Genomic DNA, 23695 nt, shown 5'->3' with positions numbered 1-23695 from the left:
GCTGCTACTCAGTTTCAGGCTATGACCCCGTGTCTGTGTCACCTCTGAAAATGTTAGTAATGTGTTTCCTGGTCTATTTTATCAAGTCCTTTTAATATTTTAAAAGTCTCTATCAAATCCCCTCGCAATCTTCTTTTTTCAAGGGTGAACAGTCCCAGTCTTCTGAGTCTTTCTTTGTAGCTCAAATTTTCCATACCTTTGACAAGTTTCGTGGCTCACCTCTGCACCCTCTCCAGCAGAATTAAAGTGGAAGCATTACTAAACCATACATAAGTCCAAATTTTTCCTAGCCTCTCCCAACGAGCAGATTAAAGACAACATGATCCACGTGAACGGTAAAAATTACGAAATTGCCCAATCTATTAAAATACTAGGGATTACCCTTGACAGACATCTAACACTAGAAAAACACACTGATCTAATGTTCAAAAAAATGCATCTCTACTCTTTGGAAACTTCGCACTATCAAAAAATTCTTCGACGAGTTATCCTTTTGTCTACTAGTACAAGCCTCCATCCTGAGTACTCTGGACTACTGCAACATCATATTTTTGGGAGCTTACAAAAAGTCACTCCACAAGCTAAGACTAATCCAGAACACAGCAGTCCGCCTCATCTTCGGGCTAAAAAAATGGGAACATATCTCTCCATATCTCCAAATTCTTCACTGGCTGCCAGTAGAATCCAGAATACTTTTCAAGTTCGCCTGCATCAGTTTCAAAGCGATCTTCGGAATGCTTCCAACTTACCTAGCTTCCCAAATCCTCACCAACTGCCCACAAAAGACCTCCCGCAGAGCTAACCTCTTTAGTTACCCATCCTTGAAATCATGTCACTACAAGAAGTACCTAGACAGAATGCTTTCATTCCAAGCAGCCAAACTGAACACATGGCTAGCAAAACCAATACTCGAAGCCACATCATACACTGACTTCAGAAAGTCTCTGAAGACCCGTCTCTTCAACACCACCTAACTTTCTCCCCCTCTTCTAGCTATATTCCCTCCGAATGCCCACCCCTATCCTTCCTTCCCCCTCCAACGCTTATGGCTGGGTTCCTCTCTTACTCACATTGTATATTTCCTCCCGTAAATCAGCGTTTAACTCTTGTATCCTGTTCAAATTGTAATATCCTGTATCTTACTGTAAACATCCTGGACCAGTCCACTCTGTAATTTACTTTATCTTATGGTAAACCTCCCCGGTACCTGCTCACTTGGTATCAACCTGTATCGTACTGTAAACTTCGCCTGTTCCTGTTCACTTTGTAATATCCTGTTCACTTTGTATTAACCTGTATCACATTGTAATCATCTCCTGTTCCTGCTCACTTTGTAATATCCTCTTCTCACTGTAAACTTTCCCCATTATCTCATACACATTGTAATTTCCCTGTATATTATTCATTGTAATTCCGACTTATCATGCACACTCTTCCACAAAGCTTATGTTTCTCAAATCCCTGGTTCCAATACCTAGTTTATTTCCTGTTCCAAACATATGTATCTTGTTGTAAACATATGTATCTTGTTGTAAACATATGTCTCCTGCTGTTAACACTGCACCCTCTCCCGGCACGACCCTCTTTGTAAACCGCTTCGAACTTATGGTATAGCGGTATATAAGAAATAAAATTATTATTATTATTATTATTATTATGTATGGCGCCTCAGCACTCTCTCAAAGTCCCCCCCAGCAAAAGTGGAACTGACGTCACTAAAACAAAACAAAATGAAGGGAAAACCAAAATTATAAATTGCTAAGAATATGGAACTCTGCTGCAATATTTGGTTTCAAACATTGTGTATTTATTTTGGTTAAACTAAGGCATTTGTAATGGTGTAAGCGCTGGTCACTTCTGTGTTGTGTTTTTTGAGTGGGAATGTATTTTATGTACTTTTTTATTGTGTATGTTTAAATTGTGAGCCGCCTTGGGAAAGGCGGATTAAAATTAAATAAAACAAAAACAGCACTGTTTAAAGTTTAAATTACAGCACATGTATGGTTATAGCGCGAACTGCGGTTCTATGATGGCTATGTGGTTCTGATGGGCATTCAACTAAGAATATGCCAAGTCTGTATAGTATATAGATGTACAAACCTTGCACATCTGGCTCAGTTAGAGCATAGCTCTGAGACCCTCATTCACTACAAAATTTTTTTTAGAATGTTCTTTAGTGTTTTCTTATTGTTATCGATATACCTCTAATGGCTATACATGAAAACCGGATTTACTTCGTAGATTAAATATCAAAAAACATCCAGTTGAAATAATCTTCACACACTCATAAATAGGTGCTCATAAAGGAAATACTTTGATACTCGATCCTCAGAGGGTAAATCTCCCGTTGGCTCAAATGGACAAAGCCCACCGAACCCGATCTTCATAGGATCTCATAGGATCAAAATATATCACGTATTTTTTGTCTAATCTTTTTTTATATATATAAATTCAAAAGTTTTCATATAAATAGTGAATATAAAACTTTCACTTAGCTTGTGAATTTTATTTTAAAGAGGGGAGTGCCTCCACCAACATGTCTATGTTTCACAGGCTTTCCTCAGGGTCGAGGCTCCCTTAATATATTGTGTTACTCCACCGAAAACGCTCCGTTTGTTGTGCTATCATACTGATAGCACTGATGAATTAGTATGATAGCACAACAAACGGAGCGTTTTCGGTGGAGTAACACAATATATTAAGGGAGCCTCGACCCTGAGGAAAGCGTGTGAAACATGGACATGTTGGTGGAGGCGCTCGCCTCTTTAAAATAAAATTCACAAGCTAAGTGAAAGTTTTATATTCACTATTTATATGAAAACTATTGAATTTATATATATAAAAAAAGATTATACAAAAAATACGTGATATATTTTGATCCTATGAGATCCTATGAAGATCGGGTTCGGTGGGCTTTGTCCATTTGAGCCAACGGGAGATTTACCCTCTGAGGATCGAGTATCAAAGTATTTCCTTTATGAGCACCTATTTATGAGTGTGTGAGGATTCTTATTGTTATCAGCATCTATGTTGCTTGGAGTTATTTGGTTATTTGATATTTTGAACACTCATACTGAGAATTTTTTTTACAGCTCATGTATTTAATGAACATTTCTCTTTATTTGTTGTAGGGTGTGCAGGGCTTCACAGGTGACAAGGGGTTCCAGGGACTCAGGGGCTTCATGGGCTCTGAAGGAACCAAAGGAGAAATGGGCAACAAGGGGCAGCCTGGCTTACAAGTAATTCTGTCTTCCTAAATTTACAAAGGAGTGCATTTCCACTGCGGGCATGCACTCGTATTATACAATTTATCACTAGGAAAAATGGGTTAAGCTAAGCTACAGAACCTTCTTATAGTTCTAAGGAGTTCAACCCAACAAACCCCTGTTCCTAAAGCATTAAATTCTGAAATTAAGGGTCAGTAACAGGACATAAAATGCCTACAGGTCCCTTTATTTTATAGGACACTTTCAAAGGCCATCAAATATTTAGGTGTTCTTATCAACTGAAGAGGTTTTTTTTTTGTATGTAATATTTTTATTGAAGGTATGCTCAGTACTTTAAGGTAATTTCATTCAACCTTAACGCTTACCCTCTCTTCTACAAAGCCACGCTAGCGGCTGCCGCGCTGCAACAGCCCTGAGGCTCTTTAAATCTCTATGGGTTTCGGGCCGTTCCCACAAGGCTTTGTAGAAGAGGGGGTTAGGCTCAGTATACCTTTATTGATGTGTTTCTCACTTCATGTCTTGATTACTGTAATTCCATTACTGCAGGCTCAGATTGGCTGAGCCCATCCAGTGCACAATTTACATGCTTGTATTTCAATCCAAGACTCAGAAGTTTAATACCTTGAGGCCATATGCTATAAACAGCACCGTATGTTAGGTGGTGGTAGGCGTCCTACCACTGCCTAACTTAATTGGTTTAATTGGCACAGTAATTGACTGTGGCATTTAAAACTCATTAAAAAAAAAGTAGGCACCAGGAGGCGTCTACAGAGTAGGCTTTGACACGCAGCTCCTGATTGGTGAGGCCTGACTTTAGTACAGGAAGAGGCGGTCGGAGCATGCCGCGAGTGATTTCCTTCACTCACTAACGCTCCGGCTGCTCTCTCTTGCCTCTCCGGCTGCCCTCTCCTGTCATAAGAACATACTGTCTCCCCTGCTATAAACCATATTCATGGTTTTTTAACATTCGCGGGGGTTCCTGGAATGGAATCCCCACGAATATTGGGAATATTGACATTAGGCTCTTCACCTCTTGAAATTCAAGCTCTAGGTGAGTTTTCAGGTACAGTATTTATTTTGAAGAGTGTGCGACCCATTCATTTGGAAAGGCATTGGGTAATGTTTGCACAACAACATGCTTCTAAAACTGTGAGGATTCAGGTATGAACACATTGAGGAGCATGCCATTCCATATGTGTTGATCCTGGAATTGTGATTGGTAAGCAACAGCAATATGAAGGGAAGCTAGTGTTTAGAATAGCTTTTTGTTTTTCTCGTTCCCTTTTCCAAACTGTCTTTCCCCAGCAAATCAATCAGGTTAAGGGGATGGGTGCTTTCTTTAACGTCACTCGATAAGACTAGAATGTTTAGAGCAGGGGTGTCCAACCTTTTGGCTTCCCTGGGCCGCATTGGGCGAAAAAAAATTTTCTGGGGCCACACAAACGCGCAAACGCTGCAGCAAGATGGAGGAGGGAGCCGGCAAGATGGTAAACATCCGGGGGCAGCAGAGGAAAACACTGCATTGCCCTCGACCGGGGCCGCACAATACTTCACGGGGCCGCATGCAGCCCTTGGGCTGCAGGTTGGACACCCCTGGTTTAGAGCTAAATCTATATGATTTTTTTTTATTTTTTATATTGCTTCAGGGACCTTCCGGAGCCCCAGGTCAAGTGGGATCCTCAGGGTTACCAGGCATACAGGTATGTGTTTTTGTTTCATACTAAAAATTATGAATATGAATAAAAACAGGGTTTGAAGTTGTTGAGAAGAAGGCTGGCTGGTTGCAGCTAAGGATACAGAGGTAAATTCCATAACTGTGCACCACCAGTCTTATGCTCTAAGGCCCTGATTCTAGCCAATCTAGGCACCTAACTTAGGGCTCCTTTTAAAAAGCCGCACTAGGGCCTTTGGAGCAGGCGGTAGATTTCCAGCTAGCGTGCGCTAATCTGGTGCGTGCATTAAAACCGCTAGCACGGCTTTGTAAAAGGAGCCCTTATTTTTTTTTTTTAAATTGATGCCGATAATTGAAAATGCCGTTAAAAACCAATTAAACACTAATTAAAAAATTAATTTGCCAGTAGGTGCCTACCACTTTGATGTAGGTGTCCACACTGAGGCACCTAGCAGTGCCTACTGGCAAATAGGGGTGGTTAGGGGCAGAGTTTGGCTGTGGATTGAGTTAGGCACTGGTATTTTAGGCCACAAACCCTGCCTTAATATGCCAGTGCCTGTCAATTTAGGTGCCATTAGGTGTGATTCTACAAATGATGCCTAACTTTGATTGACATCTGGTAGGTGCTGCTTTTCTAGGTAACTACTAATTTAGGTGTCATTTATAGAATCTGGTCCTAAGTGCTGAGACAATTTTAACTGCAAGGGCAGCATACGTTTGGGTGGAATATAAAAGGGTGATGGGCCTGTCTCCAACTTACATAAAGCAAGATGCAGGTGTCGAATACAATCGGAGTATACAGCGAAAAAAAAACTCACCACATCAAACAAACTGCAAAACACACCAACCTGTAAAACTACCAAACTTAAAATGAGGAGGAATAAGTCTCAGAACCCACTACCACCTTGTTCAAATTAGGTGAGAGGTATAGACAGGGTAGCAAACCTCATTGGAAAAAAAACCTCCTTCACTAAAATAACTTTGGTGGCTCTTTGCAATGCAAAAAGACATAAGAAAGAGGAAACAGTGCTTATGTGCTGCAAGATCAATTATTTTAGTGAAGGAGGTTTTTTTGTGCCATATATACCTCTCAACTAATTTGAACAGGATGGTGGTGGGGTTCTAAGGCTTTTTCCTCCTCACTTTAAGGCTGCCTTTTATCAAGCCACGTTAGGGTTTTTTTTAAATTGCCGGCCACTGCGGTAAAACCTCCAACGCTCTTAGAATTCCTATGAACATTGGAACTTTTACCACAGCGGCCGACAATTTTTTTTTTAAAAACCTAATGTGACTTGATAAAAGAGGGCCTAAGTTTTTGGTGGTTTTACAGTTTGGTGTGTTTGGCAGTTTGTTTGATGTGGTGAGCTATATTTATGTCACCTCAGTTTTTTGCTTTACACTCCAAGGATTATATTCAACACCTGCATCTTGGTTTATTTCTGTAGAAGGGCTCTGTGTATATCATATATAATTTTCTATTTGGTTGTGTTTGTTGTGCCTCCAACTGACATAAATACATAAGTTTTGCCATACTGGAACAGACCACAGGCCCACTAAGTTCAGGATCAAATAATGACCCTTATCCTTATCTACAGTATCCTGTATCCTGTTTCGAACAGTGGCCAATTCAGGCCACAAGCACCTGGCATGATGCCGGTAACAGTAAAATAGATCCAAGGAATAAGCAGTGGATTTTCCCAAGTCCATCTTAATCCTGGGTTATGAACGTTTAGGAACTTGACCAAATCTTTTTTAAATTCTACTGCACTAACCGCTTTTACCACATTCTCTGGCAATGAATGCCAGAGAAATGTTTTCTCTGATTTGCTGTTTATTGTGAGCTTCTATACCGCTGGGGAGTCAATTCAGAGCGGTTTTAAATGTATTACTCCCTCCTTTACAAAACCGCGCTAGTTTTTAGTGGTGGTAGCAGCTCGAGCGCTCATAAGAATTCTATGAGCGCCAAAGCTCTTACCAAGGCAGCTGGCGCTAAAAAACTAGCACGGCTTTGTAAAGGAGGGGGTTACTTAGTAGCTTCATTGCATGCCTCCTAATTCTTGTACTTTTGGAAAGAGAAAACAAGTGATTCACATTTAATTGTTCTACTCCACCAAGTATTTTATTGACCTTTATTATATTGCCCCTCAGCCGTTTCTTCTCCAAGGTCTTAACCTCTTTAGCCTTTCCCATTTATCACTTATTCTGCATAACTTCTAGAATGTTATGTTAATGCATGTTGCATGGCACAATTAGGTGTACCCATTTACACCTGCTATTGACCTGGCCAATTTGGATTTATGTTAGTATTCTATAACATCATCTTATGCAGAAGCCGTTTGATAGAATTGGTGTACAGCATGTGGTATAGGTGTACCTAACTTGAGACACCAAATTTTCAAATTGCCCTCATAGAGGTCAGTAACCTACTTAGGTACTATTTTGTAAAAATACATAGGTGCCTATGGGTCAATTTGTGTACTTTTTATGCCAGTCAGAATTTTGTAACTGGTCATTAATTACATTACATTACATTACATTACATTACATTACATTACGGATTTCTATTCCGCCTGTGCCTTGCGGTTCTAGGCGGATTACAATATAGAAAATATCTGGGACATTCCAGTAGAATTACATTTCAGGATAGGAGTAAGTTACAGGAACAGTGAAGAGTTATGATATTACAATTTCACAGAAGATATTACTTATGACAGAAGATAATACATATAGCAGAAGATAATGCATTTTGCAGAGGTAATACATGTCAACTCGATCAGTTAAGTCGGGTGTAATGTAGAAGAGTTTCAGTACATTCTTGATCACAGACAAAGAGATAATATGGATGAGTGATTCCGAAGTCGTTGAATGGGAACTCGTTGGGCGGTGGTTAGAGTGATGGGAGATATTTTTTGAACAGTAGTGTTTTTATTTCTTTGCGGAACTCTTTTATGTCTGTTGTTTTGGTCAGTAATTTAGAGATGTCAGAGTCTATTTTGGCTGCCTGTGTCCCCAGGAGGTTGTCATAGAGTTTCTTACGACAGGTACCGTTGAGTGGTGGATAGGTGAAGAGGTTCTGTGTTCTCCTTTTTCTTGGTAGGTGGTAGTAGTGAAAACGGTTATTTAGGTAACTGGGTGCCGTGCCATGGGTTACTTTGAAAATGAGACAGTAGAGTTTGAATTGTATTCTTGCTTTTATTGGTAGCCAGTGGGATTCTAGGTATGCATTGGTAATGTGGTCGTATTTGCTGAGTGAATATATGAGTCTGAGGGCTGTGTTCTGGATGGTCTGTAGTTTTTTTATTTTGTTGGTCGAGCAGGGTAAGTAGAGGCTGTTGCAATAGTCGACGATACTTAGTACCATGGATTGGACAATGATCCTGAATTGGTCTTTTTTAAAGAATTTTCTGATTTTTCTTAAATTTCGCATTGTGAAGAATGCTTTTTGGGTGATTTTTTGGATTTGTGTTTGCATTGTACAGCATCTGTCTAAGTGTATTCCAAGGATTTTGAGGGAGTTCTGTATAGGGTACTTGATTGAGTTTACTTCCAGTTCTGTTAGGGATGGTTTTTTGTCTTTCTCTAGTAATAAGAATTTGGTTTTGTCAGAGTTCAGCTTCAACTTGTGGTCTATCATCCATTTATCCACTGTTTCCAATGTAGTTTTCAGGTGTTCTGTGGAGATTGGGTTATGTATGTCGAATGGAAGGAGGATAGTAATGTCGTCCGCGTAGCTGAGAGAAGTAATATTTTGGGCGTCTAGGACGGTGCCTAGGGAGGATATGAATAGGTTGAAAAGTGTGGGAGAGAGGGGAGAGCCTTGTGGTACTCCACATGGATTGGACCATGGTTCAGATAGAGTGTCTTTAGATTTGACTCTGTATGTTCTATTTTTGAGGAAACCTTTGAACCAGTTATGAACTTTACCTGAAATTCCTATTGCGTCTAGTATTTGGAGGAGTATGTCGTGGTCCACTAGATCGAATGCAGCTGATAAATCAAATTGGATGATTAGTAGTTTGTTTCCTTGGCTGAGGTGACTTCGAGCTATGTCTAGTAGAGATACTAGTAGAGTTTCGGTATTGTAGTTGGTTCTGAATCCGGATTGGGATGGGTGTAAGATATTGTGGGATTCAAGGTACGTGGACAGTTGTTGTGCGACTAGTCCCTCTATTATTTTGACGTATGTTGGGATAGAAGCGATTGGTCTGTAGTTTGATGGGCTGTTTGTTAGACCTTTGGGATCTTTCAGTATTGGCGTGACTATAATTTCTCCGAGGTCTGGTGGGAACTGGCCTTCCCTGAGTGTGGTTTGCAGCCATAATGTGTAGCAAGCTTTGAAGTTGGTGGAAGCTGTTGCTAGTAGGTATGGTGGGCAGTTATTCAGATCACATGCTGATTTGCAATATTTTTTGTATAGCCTGTCCAATTCGGTCCATTGGGTTTTAGGGAAGTCGGTCCAGAACCTGTCTGCTGATATTGCTTCGGCTGTTGTGGGTTTTGTTAGAATCTGGTCTGTGTTGTATTGTGAGTTGTTGAATGTTGTTCTAATTGAGATGATTTTATTTTTGAAGTGGTCTGCTAATTGAGAGGCTGTAGGTGTTAGGTTTTCCTGGGTGGCTAGACATGGTTTAGTGTCGGTGAGGTTTCTTACTAGGTTGAACAGTTTTTTTGTGTCTGGTTTGTCGGCGCCTATGAGGTTAGAGTAGTAGTCTTTGCGTTTTTCCTTCAATTTGATTTTGTATTGCTTGAGTTGGATTTTCCATTCTATTTTGGTAATAACTTGTTTCTGTTTTGCCCATGCCCTTTCTAGTTGTCTACATTTCCTTTTTAGTTGTAGGAGTTCGGTGTCAAACCATTTATCTGATTGTCTATGTATTTTGTTATTAATGAACCCCCATGTGGCCATATTTGTTATGTTAACCAGATTTTCCATTCCAGCTTTACCTGTTCAGTTCTTGAACTGATTACATTTTAAAGAAGCTGAGACAATTTCCCAGGAAGTCACAATAAACAAATCAATTCCATTCTAAAAGTGCCAACAATTCATAGTGAATTAATATCCTGAAACAAGATTGATTCCACCATTTAGCTAATTGATACTGAATGGAAAATGGAAGTTATCCCATAAACTTAAAATTTTTGAACACTGGACATTTTAGTTGAAAACAATTTCTAGTGGAATATCTATTAGATGGATTATGTAGAAGAGTGACCAAGTCAACCAGATAACTAGGGGCATTTCCTGCTAGGATTTCAAAAACAGTAATTCCTGATTTGAATTTAATTCTAGCTATGATAGGTAGCCAATATAATTTCTTAAAGCTGTAAGCATTCAAATTTCCATAATCCAAAAATAAATCTTATTGCTGCATTTTGAACTAGTTGCAATCGAGTTACAAGAGATTAAGAACAAAGAATACTAAATTACAGTAATCTAGTTGAGATAAAATTAAATACTGCACTAGAATATGAAAAGGTTCTACTTCAAAATACTTTCAGATAAACCCAAGTTTCTTCAACAAAAGGAAAGATTGTTTCACTACCAATTGTATATGATAATTCATGGATAAACAATTATCTATTTCTGTCCCTAGAATCCGAGAGTGTAACTGTAAGATAAACTTGTTACCATCAACCAAAATAATCAGAGTAAACCTTGGATCAGTTTGGGAACCCAACCCTAAAAATTTGGTCTTGTTCTTATTAAGCTTAAGATAGTAGACCAAAATCTAGTTTTTGATAATGTGGAAACATTTTTTCACAGCAATAAGAGTATCTGCCAATGACAAAGATACAGATAGAATAACTGTGATATCATCAGCATATACTGTCTAATTCCAGCTTGATCTAAACTAACTCCCAGAGTTTGCATCAAAAAGTTAGATAATGAAGGTGAAAGGGGAGAACCCTGAGGTACACCAGTGAGAGGATGCCAGCTTGTCTTCACGGTGGTCAATTCAGGTCACCATTACCTGGCAAAAACCCAAAGAATAGCAACATTCCATACTACCGATTCAGGGCAAGCAGTGGCTTCCTCCATGTCTTTCTTAATAATAGACTATGGGCTTTTCCTCCAGGAAATTGTTGAAAACTTTCTTAAAACCAACTACACTATCCGCTCTTACCACAACCTCTGGCAATGCGCTCTAGAGCTTAACTATTTTCTGAGTGAAAAAATATTTCCTCCTATTGGTTTTAAAAGTATTTCCCTGTAACTTCGAGTGTCCCCTAGTCCTTGTAATTTTTGATGGAGTGAAAAATCGATCCAGTTGTACCCGTTATACTCCACTCAGACTTCAATCATCTCTTCCCTCAGCCATCTCTTTTCCAAGCTGAAGATGTCAGCCTAGAGGCTTATGGGAGATTATATCAATCTGACCCTGGCATGGGAAGGCAAATAGACCCTTAGTGCAGGGAGACTGTGTTAAGTATCCCTGATATGTTTTAAGTTTCCCTGATTGAATCATGACTAGCTAAAAGGTGTTAATGTCTGATTAAGAGGGTGCTTAGGACAATGGTGCACAGATCAAGCCAGAGACTTAATCCCATCACCATGCTTGCAGATGTCACACTCTCCTTTGTCAATTAAATTGACCATTGTCTCAAACAGTTTGCAAGTTCTAAACAGAAAGATACTGGGAGATACAATATTTTCTCTAGTCAGAATAAGATTCCAAGGTATAAAAGCCTGCTCTCTGCTCTATCAATATGTCTCTTTTTCTATGGAGCTATGTGTGTCTCTTTTCCTATCAAGCTATCAGGAGAGGGGTCTTGGCCCTCTCTCTCTCTTTCTATCTAGCTATCTCTTGGCTCTTGGCTTGGCACTCTGGTTCTCTCTTGAGCTCTCTCTATCTCTCTGTCTATCCTTCTCTTTATCTATGGAACACGAAACATCACCCCATCCCCCTTTCTCTCTCTCTCTGCCTTTCCCTGAAACTTCACACTTCCTTCTGGACTCTAAGGCAGCAAGACTGCTTTGCTCTCTGCTTAAGTGTAATGCTCTCTGCTTAATTGTAATGCTTATAAATATTACTTTTCTGTAAGACTATTTCTATAATATATATTCTTTATGCAAACACCTCTGGCTATGCCTTCTTTATTCTACTTTCTGGTGAGTCATCGGTGAGGGAACTGAACCTGGGACCAGCGTTTGTCAGGACGCCTTTCACTTAACCCCTCCAACCTAACATTGTGGGGGTGCGACCATCCTTACATTTTATTAAACTGACAAAGAGCTCTAACCTTTTTAGTTTTTCCTCATACAAGAGGTGTTCCATCCCCTTTATCATCTTGGTCGCTCTTCTTTGAACCTTTTCTAGTGCCGCTATATCTGTCTTGAGATAAGGAGACTAGAAATGAATACAATACTCCAGGTAAGGCCGCACCATGGAGTGATACAAAGGCATTATATCATTCTTAGATTTGTTTACCATCCCTTTTTTAATAATTCCTAGCATCTTGTTTGCTTTTTTGGCCACCACCGTACATTGGGTGGAAGGTTTCATCGTATCGTCTACAATAATACCCAGATCTTTTTCTTGGGTGCTAATCCCCAAGATGGACCCTAGCATCTGGTAACTGTGATTTGGGTTATTCTTCCCAATGTGCATCACTTTGCAATTGTCCACATTAAATTTCATCTGCCACTTGGACGCCCAGTCTTCCAATTTCCTAAGGTCTGCCTGCAATGTTTCACAATTTGCTTTGAAACCAAGCAAGCAAAAGACAATGAAGCCCAAATTCACTAAGGGCCAGATTCTGCACTGTAATTTAGGTGGCAGTAGGTGCCCTACCGCCACCTAACTTTATTGTTTAAATTGGTTTAATCAATGCACTAATTGACTGCACTGATGAAAAACCAATTAAAATATCATTTTAAAAGATATGTAGGCCCCAGGATTGCATCTACAGACTTGTCTAAGGTCAAATTAGGCATGGTTTGGGCTGGAAATGACCTTTTGCACTGTTAAGCATGATTCTCTGTCAAAGGGAGTGCTGGTAAAGTAGGCCTTTAAAACCCTGGCCTACATTACCGATGCCCACATTTAACAGGAGCCGCAGTTCTGCAAACGGCGCAGTACCATGATTGACACGAGTTCAGCGCCAGTTTTGTAGGTAGCTGCCGATTACGGTGTCATTGCAGAATTTGCCTCTAAGACTCTCAAGCATCCTATCAAAAATAACTTTATAAAATTATCCCCTTCATATTCCAAGCCATTACCATATTATTGAAGAGTTTCCACTTAGACAATAATGTTCAGAAAGGGAGGCCTAATAAGGCATCTGAAGGGAGATACATTGCATAGTGCTCCTGAGTGAGGCTGTTCTTATCTTTGCTAGCAGTATTTTGCTTCTTAGCCCTTCTTTTGATGGACAAATGTAAGGATAAGGTTGATGTATTACCTTGGGTAGGGGGGACTCCAAAAATTAGCATGAAAGACACATACTGAAATTATCTGTATATTTTACAACTCTATAAACTGTGAAATTACTGACAACACATTTCTGCCTGTAAGTATAATCATTATCAGGAATTACTGTACGCCATTGTTCCCCAGAAGGACAATAATTAAAAGTTACGGTATATGCACCTTGGATTTTCATTTAACTGTTTAAAAAATTATTGTGCATGGTGCTGTCCAGAATGGATAGCTTAGTAACAGAATTCCTATTGACATGCATTGGTAAAACATAGGGATAGCTAGGTGGGATGAAGGATGGGGTGCTTTGTATGTTCATTTTTCCAGGATGGAAAATAGAGGAAAAAAAATAAAACTGGCTTGGACATATTGGAGGGGTGTGTGTGTAATTTTCAAAGCATTTAGACACTCAAAGTACCATAGAAGAAACTACGCTTAGATGATACAAGCCAACTGTATTTCACATGAGCTTTCACCTCCAGTTTAACTGTTTTTGTTTGTCGGTTCCCTGACGAAGGACCGAAACGTGGCACGTTGGAACCTGCTACTATTCTAAAGCTAAGTTTGAGTAATTTGCTTTTCAACTTTAGACTTGCTTAAGAAGCCAAGCATAGCCGTTGTAGCTAGTAACATAACAGTTAAGGAGAATATCACACTGGAGTAAAAATGTTTTGAACACTGCAATGATTGGGTGGTGAGGCGAACATATTGCCTTCATGTCTCTGAGCAGAGTTCTATCAGTTAAGAATTGACAACTGTTGAATTGTTATTTGAGAATATTATCCATGAATAGCTTTCATGCAGTGACTTTTTTGTATACAACTAACTTTATTTAGTCACTCAACAGCAACATTTCATTTGTTGATTTTGTCACCCCTTCAGTATTTTTTGACCTAGTTTCTATGATTGGCAGCTGGGACAGAGCCTTATCAGTGTAAACCAAAAGAACTGTGCAGACTGGATTGACAAATGGTCTTTATCTGATTTAATTTATTATGTTACTGCCTGGAAACTTAACCAGACCATTATATTATGGTTAAGCCAAGAAGTCTATACTAAACAAGAAGAATCTGATAAAATTATTACATGATTTTATTACAAGTATTACTGTAATTCCCTTTTGATTGGGTCCAGTAAAGCAAGTCTGCAACATTTGCAGCTAGTACAGATACAGAATTCTGTTGTTCATCTCATTAGTGGAGCCAAGAAAACTGAACTATTACATTTTTGTATCAGTTACATTGCCTACCAGTTTCAAAGCACACTAATTTTAAACTACTGTGTCTTGCTTATAAAGCGCTGCGTGTAGGTCAAACAGAGTACTTATCTAATAAACTAATCAAGTATTCAACTTCAAGAACATTCCGCTCATCTCAAAAAAAAAAAAAATCTCCTTCAGTTACTGGGCCTCAAGATAATAAGACTTTTTTTCACCATGAAAGGGGCCTTCTCATATGCTAGCCCAGCCCTTTGGAATTTCTGGTTGGACAGTTTTCAAGAGGAACTTTCTTAATACGAGAAGTCAGGAATCTGTTGTAGCAGTTAATATAGTAGAGAATCATGTGAGTTTTGCAATTGTAGGATTCATTTTGTTATTGTTGTGGAATTTGTTCAATAATTGTATACCTCTTAACACTAACGTATATAGCGATATATCAAATTCAATAAATCTACTCCAACATGAATGTTGGTTGAGATTGTACATACCTTCCTATGCAGTCTGAATGCTTGTCTCATGTCTTCTTTAATTTTAGGGTCCCATGGGTGAGAGGGGGCAATCTGGTGATCCAGGAGAACCTGGGCAAATGGTGAGCAGCTGAAATGCCACTGAAACTGAAATCTGGATGGTTCTTTGAGTCTGACTACGTTCACCAACATTTTAGTGAAACTAAAGATTGAATTGCTGTACACTTCTCCCTCGTTATTCGTGGGGGGATAGGGGCAGAGCCGGACCGTGAATGGCGAAAAAAACGCAAATATCCGGCTCTGACCCACCCCCGCTTCCCTTTCGCCTTCCCCTGGCATCCCGGCCTTACCTGGTGGTCTAGCTGGTTTTCGGGGCAGGAGCGATCTTCCTACGCTCCTGCCCCGTGCAGATAGCCATTAGGAAATGACTGTTGGGAGTTCCCGTAGTCTCTCGAGAGTCTATGGGAACTCCCCACAGCCATTTCCTAATGGCTATCTGCACGGGGCAGGAGCGTAGGAAGATCGCTCCTTCCCCGAAAACCAGCTAGACCACCAAGTAAGGCCAGGATGCCGGGGGGAAGACAAAAACATGGGGTTTCTTTTCCCTTCTCCCCCCAAAAAAAATCACGATTATGTGAAATCGCGAGTAGGGAAACCGCAAATGGGGAGGGGGAAGTGTACTGTAGATAACACTCAAGGGCAGGTGTTAACTGTAGTCTTAATGTGAGGTGTTTGCTCTGCTGCTGTCGCCATCCTAGGGCAACTAGAGCATGCCCATATTGTCAGTGGTAACTGGGCAGTAATGCGTTTGACACTTTGGGCTCCTTTTACGAAACCGCGTTAGCGGTTTAACGCATGTAATAGCGATCGCTAATTTGCCGGCTGCGCTAGCTGCTTGAGCAGGCGGTAGTTTTTCAGCTAGCGCAGGGGTTAGCGTGCGCTAAAAAGCTGCGTGCGATAAAGCTGCTAACTCGGCTCCGTAAAAGGAGCCCTTGTGTCATAGTGAGTGCCTGTCTAAATTATCCCATATGAACTCCAGAAGGAGGCTAGTTTTGGAACAGTGCAAATGTTGAGATGAGCATCAGCAAGGAATCTGAGAGACTGAGATCTTCAGCATACCCTGGCAGAGGGGAGAGGTTTATTTCTGCCATGCTTTATACTAAAATTAACACACTAATAAAAAAACCCAAAAAAACAACATACTGTGCCAATTAATCTCACAATATGCATAACTTTTCATACTAAGTGACAGTGTGAATACACAGAATGTACAAAATTAACCTATTTACAGACATATTACCATGGATGTGTTAAATATCGTGGAGAGTTAAATCCTATCCACTTGCACTTTGACCAATATCAGACGGAATATATTTGTGCATGTGTGTATAGTAGTGCTGTGTAACTGGTTGCTGGAAATAATACCATGGATGCGTTGCAGGCTGAAGTGTGCATTTGGTTTGCAGCTTTATGTGTATAGAGTACACACTATGGGCTCCTTTTACGAAGCCGCATTAGCGGTTTAACGCGCGTAATAGCGTGTGCTAAACTGCCAGCTGCGCTAGCCGCTACTGCCTCCTCTTGAGCAGGCGGTAGTTTTTCGGCTAGCGCAGGGGTTAGCGCATGATAAAAAGTCACGTGCGCTAAAGCCGCTAACGCGGCTTCGTAAAAGGAGCTCTATAAATCAACTTTGTTCACATAAAATCTCCATATATTAATCAAATTTGACATGCATTAATTTCTGACTGGAACCAAAAAAGTGTTCCAAAATCGTCAAAACTGACCATGTTTTACTTGTACACTCTCTGGTTTCAAGAAACCACATCTGATTCTGAAATGTTTTATTTTATTGTGTTGCAGGGGCCCATAGGACAGCCAGGTCCAGAGGGCAGAAGTAGTCATAAAGGAGAAAAGGTATAGCAAATAAAAACAAAACTTGGAAACTTATCACTACTTAGGAGTCAGAAGACTTCAAAAGATGTTGGATATTGATAAAGGTTGACATGCTCAATTACTTATCCCCTCCCCCCAGATTAGTCCAGATGCTTGGGTTATGCTCTCCTTTCAGCAGATGGAGACTGCGAAGTACTGGACTAAGAACCATGTGAAGCCCCTTAGACCAGTGGTTCCCAACCCTGTCCTGGAGGACCACCAGGCCAGTCATGTTTTTGGGATAGCCCTAATGAATATGCATGAGAGAGATTTGCATATAATGGAGGTGACAGGCATGCAAATCTGCCCCATGCATATTCATTAGGGCTATCCTAAAATCCGACTGGCCTGGTGGTCATCCAGGACAGGGTTGAGAACCACGGCCTTAGACAGCCAGTATTTTTCAGTCTCCAGCAGGAGTTGGCAACTCCAATCCTCGAGGGCTGGAATCCAGTCGAGTTTTCAGGATTTCCCCAGTGAATATGCTTAACTCCATAAACAGAAAGAGCTATATTATTATCACTATTACTACTTACACAATTAATATGTTCACAAATTTATTGCCATCAATCCACAACGGCATATGCCTTTGTGGATTCATGGTGTATATTATATAGACAACGTCATAAACAACATTGGGCTATTTTAATACACAAATTTATTGCATCATACTTAACACATCTACATATACTTCATATCATATAAATATATCTGAAACCTTCACAACCTACCCAGATACCCCATTAAAAGTTCATTCCCAAAGTGCAACAATGTCCATATAATTTACTAAAAAATCTTCAATACTGTATTAACTTTCACTTTGTGGGTTTTATTCTTCCCGATATAGTTCTTTTTCATGCATCATGCACCATTCTTCTCCAAAAAACTGAACAGCTACGCCCAACACAAATCTGTGTTTTGCCCTTCGGCGGCGTCAGGGGCTTTAAATTATTCTCAGCGTCAGTTTTATGACATGTTCTTATCATTCATTATACATTACATATAAGCCTCACACCATTGAGAAAACTCCAAACCAGGACCTCTCTCTGCATTAGCTGAACAGGAACTGGTCTATGCAGATACAATCTTTACAGGCTTTAAAGACTTCCATGCCTGCCTCAGCTCAGACCAAAGATACATTGAAGTGTAGATGGAGGACAAGATCATGCACTCCTTTTTGACGTTGAGGATCGGATTTGGCACAGCCCTACTCGATGCATGCATTGTCAGTTATGGAAGATTTATCTTCTGCATTGCCTCAACACACCTCGATGCACAGTTGACACTCTCCTTAACGTACATAGAAACATGATGGCACATAAAGGCCCATCTAGTCTGCCCAACCGCAGAAACCATTATCTCTTTCTCTCTCTGAGAGATCCCATGTGCCTATCCCAGGCCCTCTTGAATTCATAAACAGTCTGTTTCCACCACCTCTTCCGGGAGTCTGTTCCATGCATCTACCACCCTTTCTGTAAAAAAGTATTTCCTTAGATTACTCCGGAGCTTATCACCTCTTAACTTCATCCTATGCCCTCTCATTACACTCCCTGATTCAATTATGAGGGAGTACTTTGAGCAGACTGACTCACAAATATGAAGAACAATCTGTCGTTAAAATCATCTGTAGTAACTGAAGATTGGAGGGTGGCCAATGTTAAACCAATTTTTAAAAAAGGGTTCCAGGGGAGATTCAGGAAATTACAAACCAGTAAACCTGACCTCGGTGCTAGGCAAAATAGTGGAAACAATTATAAAAAATAAAATTGTGGAACATGTACACAAACATGATTTAATGAGACAGAGTCAACATGGGTTCATCTGAGGGAGGTCTTGCATCACCAATTTGCTTGACTTCTATTGGTTTTAAAAGTATTAGGGGACACGATGAAGTTATAGAGTAAATACTTTTAAAACCAATAGGAGGAAATATTTTTTCATTCAGAGAATAGTTAAGCTTGCAAATGCGTTTCCAGAGGATGTGGTAAGAGCAGTTAATGTAGCTGGTTGTAAAAAAAAGTTTGGTCAAGTTTGGTGTAACATTGGCCACCCTCCAGTCTTCACCCTTGTAAACCATTTCCGGTTCAGGTAGATCTCTTACATCTTCAGTAAAGACCGAAGCAAAGAATTCATTCAGTCTTTCCGCTATGGCCTTATCCTCCCTGAGTGCCCCTTTCGCTCCATGGTCATCTACAGGTTTTCTGCTTCTGATGTACCTACAAAAATTGCTGAGTTTTTGCCTCTTTTGCAAGTTTCTCTTCATATTCTTTCTTAGCCTTCTTTATCAATGCTTTGCATCTAACTTGTCAGTGCTTGTGTTTCTTCTTATTTTCTTCATTCGGATCCTTTTCCATTCTTTAATTTCACCTTATAACCATGCTGGTTCTCGTTTCCTCTTCTTTCCATTTTTTCTGATACTTGGAATACATCTGGTATCATGGGCTTCCACGATTGTATTTTAAAATAACATCCACACCTGGTTTACAGTCTTAACTTTTGCTCTGCAAGGGGTCTGTTCAGAATGGTGTATTATTTATGAGGGAGTGATAGCCTTGAAGAAACCATTGGAAACACATGGGTGAAACATGTCGGTATATCTCCCCCATTTGATTTACGACCATACAGCTAAGTGCAAATAACAAATCGAATGTTATATACTATGAGAAGTTAAACATAGTGAAATAAGAGAATTAAAAATTAAAAAACCATAAATTAAAGAACAAATATTAAAATAAATTGATCCAGTGACGATTTGAGGCATAAAGCCGCCCACTATGAGTGAATGGTGAGTAGGAGGTGGCCTCGCTGAGGATCGAGGTGACGATCATCTATGAACTTTATGCAAGAACAAGATGTTAATGTATGCAGTTTACTTTCTAGCATACAGAAGGTGCTTGATTGAGTATTACTTTATTCTTGAGTATTATATAAAAATAGTGTCATAGGATAACACATATATACATATACACACTCTATCCAACAAAAGGTCTTTGTTACGCTCTTCTATGTGTGCTATGCATGCAAGACAGTGCCATCTCACCCCTCCTAGAAGGGTGCGGTTCACACTATAGAACACTGTAGAATTTATTTCTGTGCTGTCTGTCCATCACTTCCACATGCTTTCAAATACCCCCTCCAATCTGCCAGTCCCTCCACTGGGATTGCACCTCTCCCTGGTGCCTGGCATCTTCTGGTTGGGATTTCCACAAGTAGGATCCAATCTCATGTGGTGGAAAATCCTCCTTTACCCAGGTCTCCCACTGCACCTCCACCACCACCATCATCACATGCAAAGGCATGTACAGGTACCACAACCACCATATGTCCCACATCAGCCATCAGATGCAATGCTTCGCTCAGTCTAGGTAGTTTAGTAAAAGGGCCCCTAAATTTGTACCTGAGGCAATGAAAGGATAAGTGACTGTTTTTGAGCACTTATAAAATTACCCCCAGATTTCAGTTTTAAATCTATCCAAATTACTTTCCAGCAAAAGAAGTAGATGCATAAACAATATCTGAATGTATGTTTTCTCTATGAATTTTGATTCAAAGTGTATGGGTAAGAAGTTCTGTGATCTTCTTCATCAAGAAAGGAAGTTTGAAAATCATTGCACAGCTATATACCATTAAAGTGGACATTATTACCTGGCCATTGCTTCTTTTGTGTTAAATGGTAGGACGTTAGTTGTATACCCACTCAAAAAGTGGGCAAATGAGTATAAGAAAATTCATACCTTACATTGAAAATTGCTTACATTCAGTAGTTTTGAGAAAATATGATGTAGCTGTGTTAAATTTTTTGCCAGAGGGATACTTGAACTAATTTGAAGAATGTTAATATTCTGCTCCCAGCCCTATAATTGTTTTTACATGCTTCTTTTTGTCTGTTACACAGGGAGACAAAGGAAATTATGGTATTCCTGGTACCCCAGGCAATCCTGGTCCAAGGGTAAGCTTTGATTTTGTAATCGCCTTGCTATCTAGCTGGACTTGAAATGAGCTTTCCCCCAAGGGTAACATCTCTTTACTTGTACAAAATCTCTTTGGAAAGTGTTCCTACTTAGATGAAAATGAAAATATTGTTTTCTAATAGAAATCCTCAATTATGCTGCACTAGATTGGGAATGTGTTTTATTCAATGAGGTTTACTGTTGAAAAAAGTCATGACTGGAAATTTCCTAGGTGCCGCCTTGTTTTAGGGTAAAACTGCTGAACTGTTCTTTTTGGGGCTAAATTTATCTCAACTATGTGGGAGAACTTTGTAGAATAAAACGATGTTTAAAGTCATTTGCAATTAAAGAGGACTTGGTTTTACAATACATCAAAGCTCTTAACAATAAGATCAAAGATCATACTAGCACAGATGCTGTACTCTAGCCCTTCCTTCCATAGAGGACATACAGTAAAGAACAGTCTATACCTGGGGAATTATGCACAAAAAAATTTCAAGTTCTATGCAAAAATTGTAGAAGTTGTGTACGCTACTTAGAAATTCTGCATGCTTTATTTCTATTTTATTGTGTTGAATTTTCCCATCAGAAGTATGAGCTCATTCTCCAACTTACTTTTTTTTTTTTTTACAAGTTCATCCTTCTCCCTACTCCCTACTTTTCTTAAACACCTTCCTCTGCTAATCTCCCTTCTGCTCAACAGGTTCAACTTTCAGCTTTCTCCTCTGATCTTTAGAAGGTTTATCTTCCTCTTGTCAATATAGATTTAGAAATGCTGGACTTTTTCCACAATATCCAGTGGAATCTGCCAAAAAAAAAATAACTCATTGTAAGGCATTTAACATTTTGGATTGAACAATCTAACTCAAACTTTTGTAGTTCCACATTACCTCCACAATTCCCACTCCTGACCCTTCCCTACTCCTACTCCTCCTTGAACTTTTCCCCACATGATCTCTAGGTAGGGAGCCCACTTTTCCACCCCTTAGATCTTTACTTATCCCTATTGGTATGTGGGTGGGTGGGAGGGCTTTGGGCACTTCCTCAGATTTATATTCTTCCATCAATTTTCTAAATTCCTACCACTGTGGTATTCCCAGAGTAGCCCACCATGTTGGTACTTTGAGTGACTCATGAAATGGAGCAGGACTACAAAAGCTCAGAAGAGCTTTGCTCCATTTTAATTTTCCTGTTGCTGATTCACTGAGGAGCCCAGCATGAAAGGAAGATTAGGTTTCTACCTTTGATAATCTTCTTTCTGTTAGTCCCTGTAGGACTAGTGACTTTGCAGCAAGGAAAGAGAAGGCAAGGGATATTTAGCTTAGGCCTCTTTCAGTTGTAGCTCAAGGTGGCTTACGTTCAGGTACAACAGGTATTTCCCTGTTCCTAAAGAGTATGTAGTATATGTTTGTTGCCAAGAAAATGGAGGGTTAAGTGTCTTGCCCAAGATCACAAGAAGCCGCAGAAGGATTTCAGTAAGGAATGTCTGATTCGGTCACGTGATGCAGCCTGCCTGAGCGGTCGCACGAACGGAGAGCTCCTGCCTCACTCCCACTAAATCGGCGACAAAACCGACCCTTCTGCGTCCCCACTGCGGATACGAGCAGGCGGGACAGGGAATATAACTCTGCTCCTTAATTGACCCTCCGGAGCGATCGCAGCGGCACGGGGTATGCCCGTTAAATCAGCAAAAGGCACCAGGGATAAGCCCTCTCTTACCCCCTCCAAGATGGCGGCGGAGCAGGCCACATTCACCATTCCCGCTGGAGACTGGATAACCGACATCACGCGATCGGTCACGGCGGCGCTGGCAGATAAACTTAACAAAATCCAGTCGGCGGTGGACGAGATGCATGAAAAGTTTGATTCCCACAGCCGGCGCCTGACGGAGGTCGAGCAGCGCGTGTCCGATCAGGAGAACACGTGTGTGACGCTGACTGCCCAGGTGGAAGACCTAAAAAAAACGTCCCGGGAGTTACTGGCGGCCCTGGAGGAGCAGGAGAACAGAAGCCGCCGAAACAACCTGCGGCTGGTCGGGCTCCCAGAGACGGTGAGCGAACAAGAATTCTATGCGGTATTCAGCACGTGGCTCCCTGAGATCCTGAACCTGACCGGGGGCACGGAGGCCTTCGCATGCGAACGGGCGCACCGTATTGGAAGTCGGCCCCTGGAGGGGGGAAGGGCGAGGACTGCCATAGCCCGCTACTCTAACTGGAGGGAAAAGGAACTCCTTCTCCGGGCTTACCGAAAGGCGGGGGCCCTGGATTACAAGGGGTCCCGAGTGCTCATATTTAACGACTATTCTGTGCGGGTGGCGGCCCAACGCAGGCTCATGGCGCCCTCATGCACAGACCTTCACAACAGAGGCGTTAAATTCGCACTGGTCTATCCAGCGAAACTTCGAGTCTGGCATGAGGGGAGGACCCTCACCTTTAACAGCGGAGATGAGGCCAAGGCGTTTCTGGCGACTTTACCCGCCTAATGTCATCTTGAGCCGGCTGCAGTTGTCTTGGGACTCTCCTGCAACTAAAGATTGTTTTTTCAAGGAGCTGTGCTGGAGTTCCTTCGAACCCGGTATGTGGAACGGACGCCGGCTTGACTAGTTTAATGGTGCTTCGTGGGACTGCGAGACCCAAAATGATGATGCGGTGGTGGGGTTCACTCCCTCAACTTTGATCTGGCTTCCGAACCCGGGTGGATGGAGCCGCCTGGGTGACCCGCGCATGGCTGTGAGGGGCCTCGGTGCCTGTGTCTTCCTGTGGACTTCTGCACCTATTCCTGCTGCACTCCTTTCTGAGGGACTCTATC

General features: G+C 40.9%; 1 protein-coding gene across 2 annotated transcripts in view; it reads left to right on the top strand.

Moving 5' to 3' along the window:
• LOC117367932 (collagen alpha-1(I) chain-like) overlaps nt 1-23695 on the top strand; it is a 539431-nt gene that overhangs the window by 477005 nt on the left and 38731 nt on the right. For both annotated transcript variants that reach the window (XM_033961051.1, XM_033961050.1), the window contains exons 49-53: nt 3132-3239; nt 4874-4927; nt 15074-15127; nt 16866-16919; nt 20833-20886. In XM_033961051.1, coding sequence (XP_033816942.1) covers nt 3132-3239; nt 4874-4927; nt 15074-15127; nt 16866-16919; nt 20833-20886 — 324 coding nt within the window. The remainder of the gene's footprint in view (nt 1-3131; nt 3240-4873; nt 4928-15073; nt 15128-16865; nt 16920-20832; nt 20887-23695) is intronic.

This window comes from Geotrypetes seraphini, chromosome 10, assembly GCF_902459505.1.
Source record: "Geotrypetes seraphini chromosome 10, aGeoSer1.1, whole genome shotgun sequence".
Classification (NCBI taxonomy): Eukaryota; Metazoa; Chordata; class Amphibia; order Gymnophiona; family Dermophiidae; genus Geotrypetes; species Geotrypetes seraphini.
Note: the sequence above shows the minus strand (reverse complement) of the source record. Positions and strands in the feature narration are given on the sequence as shown.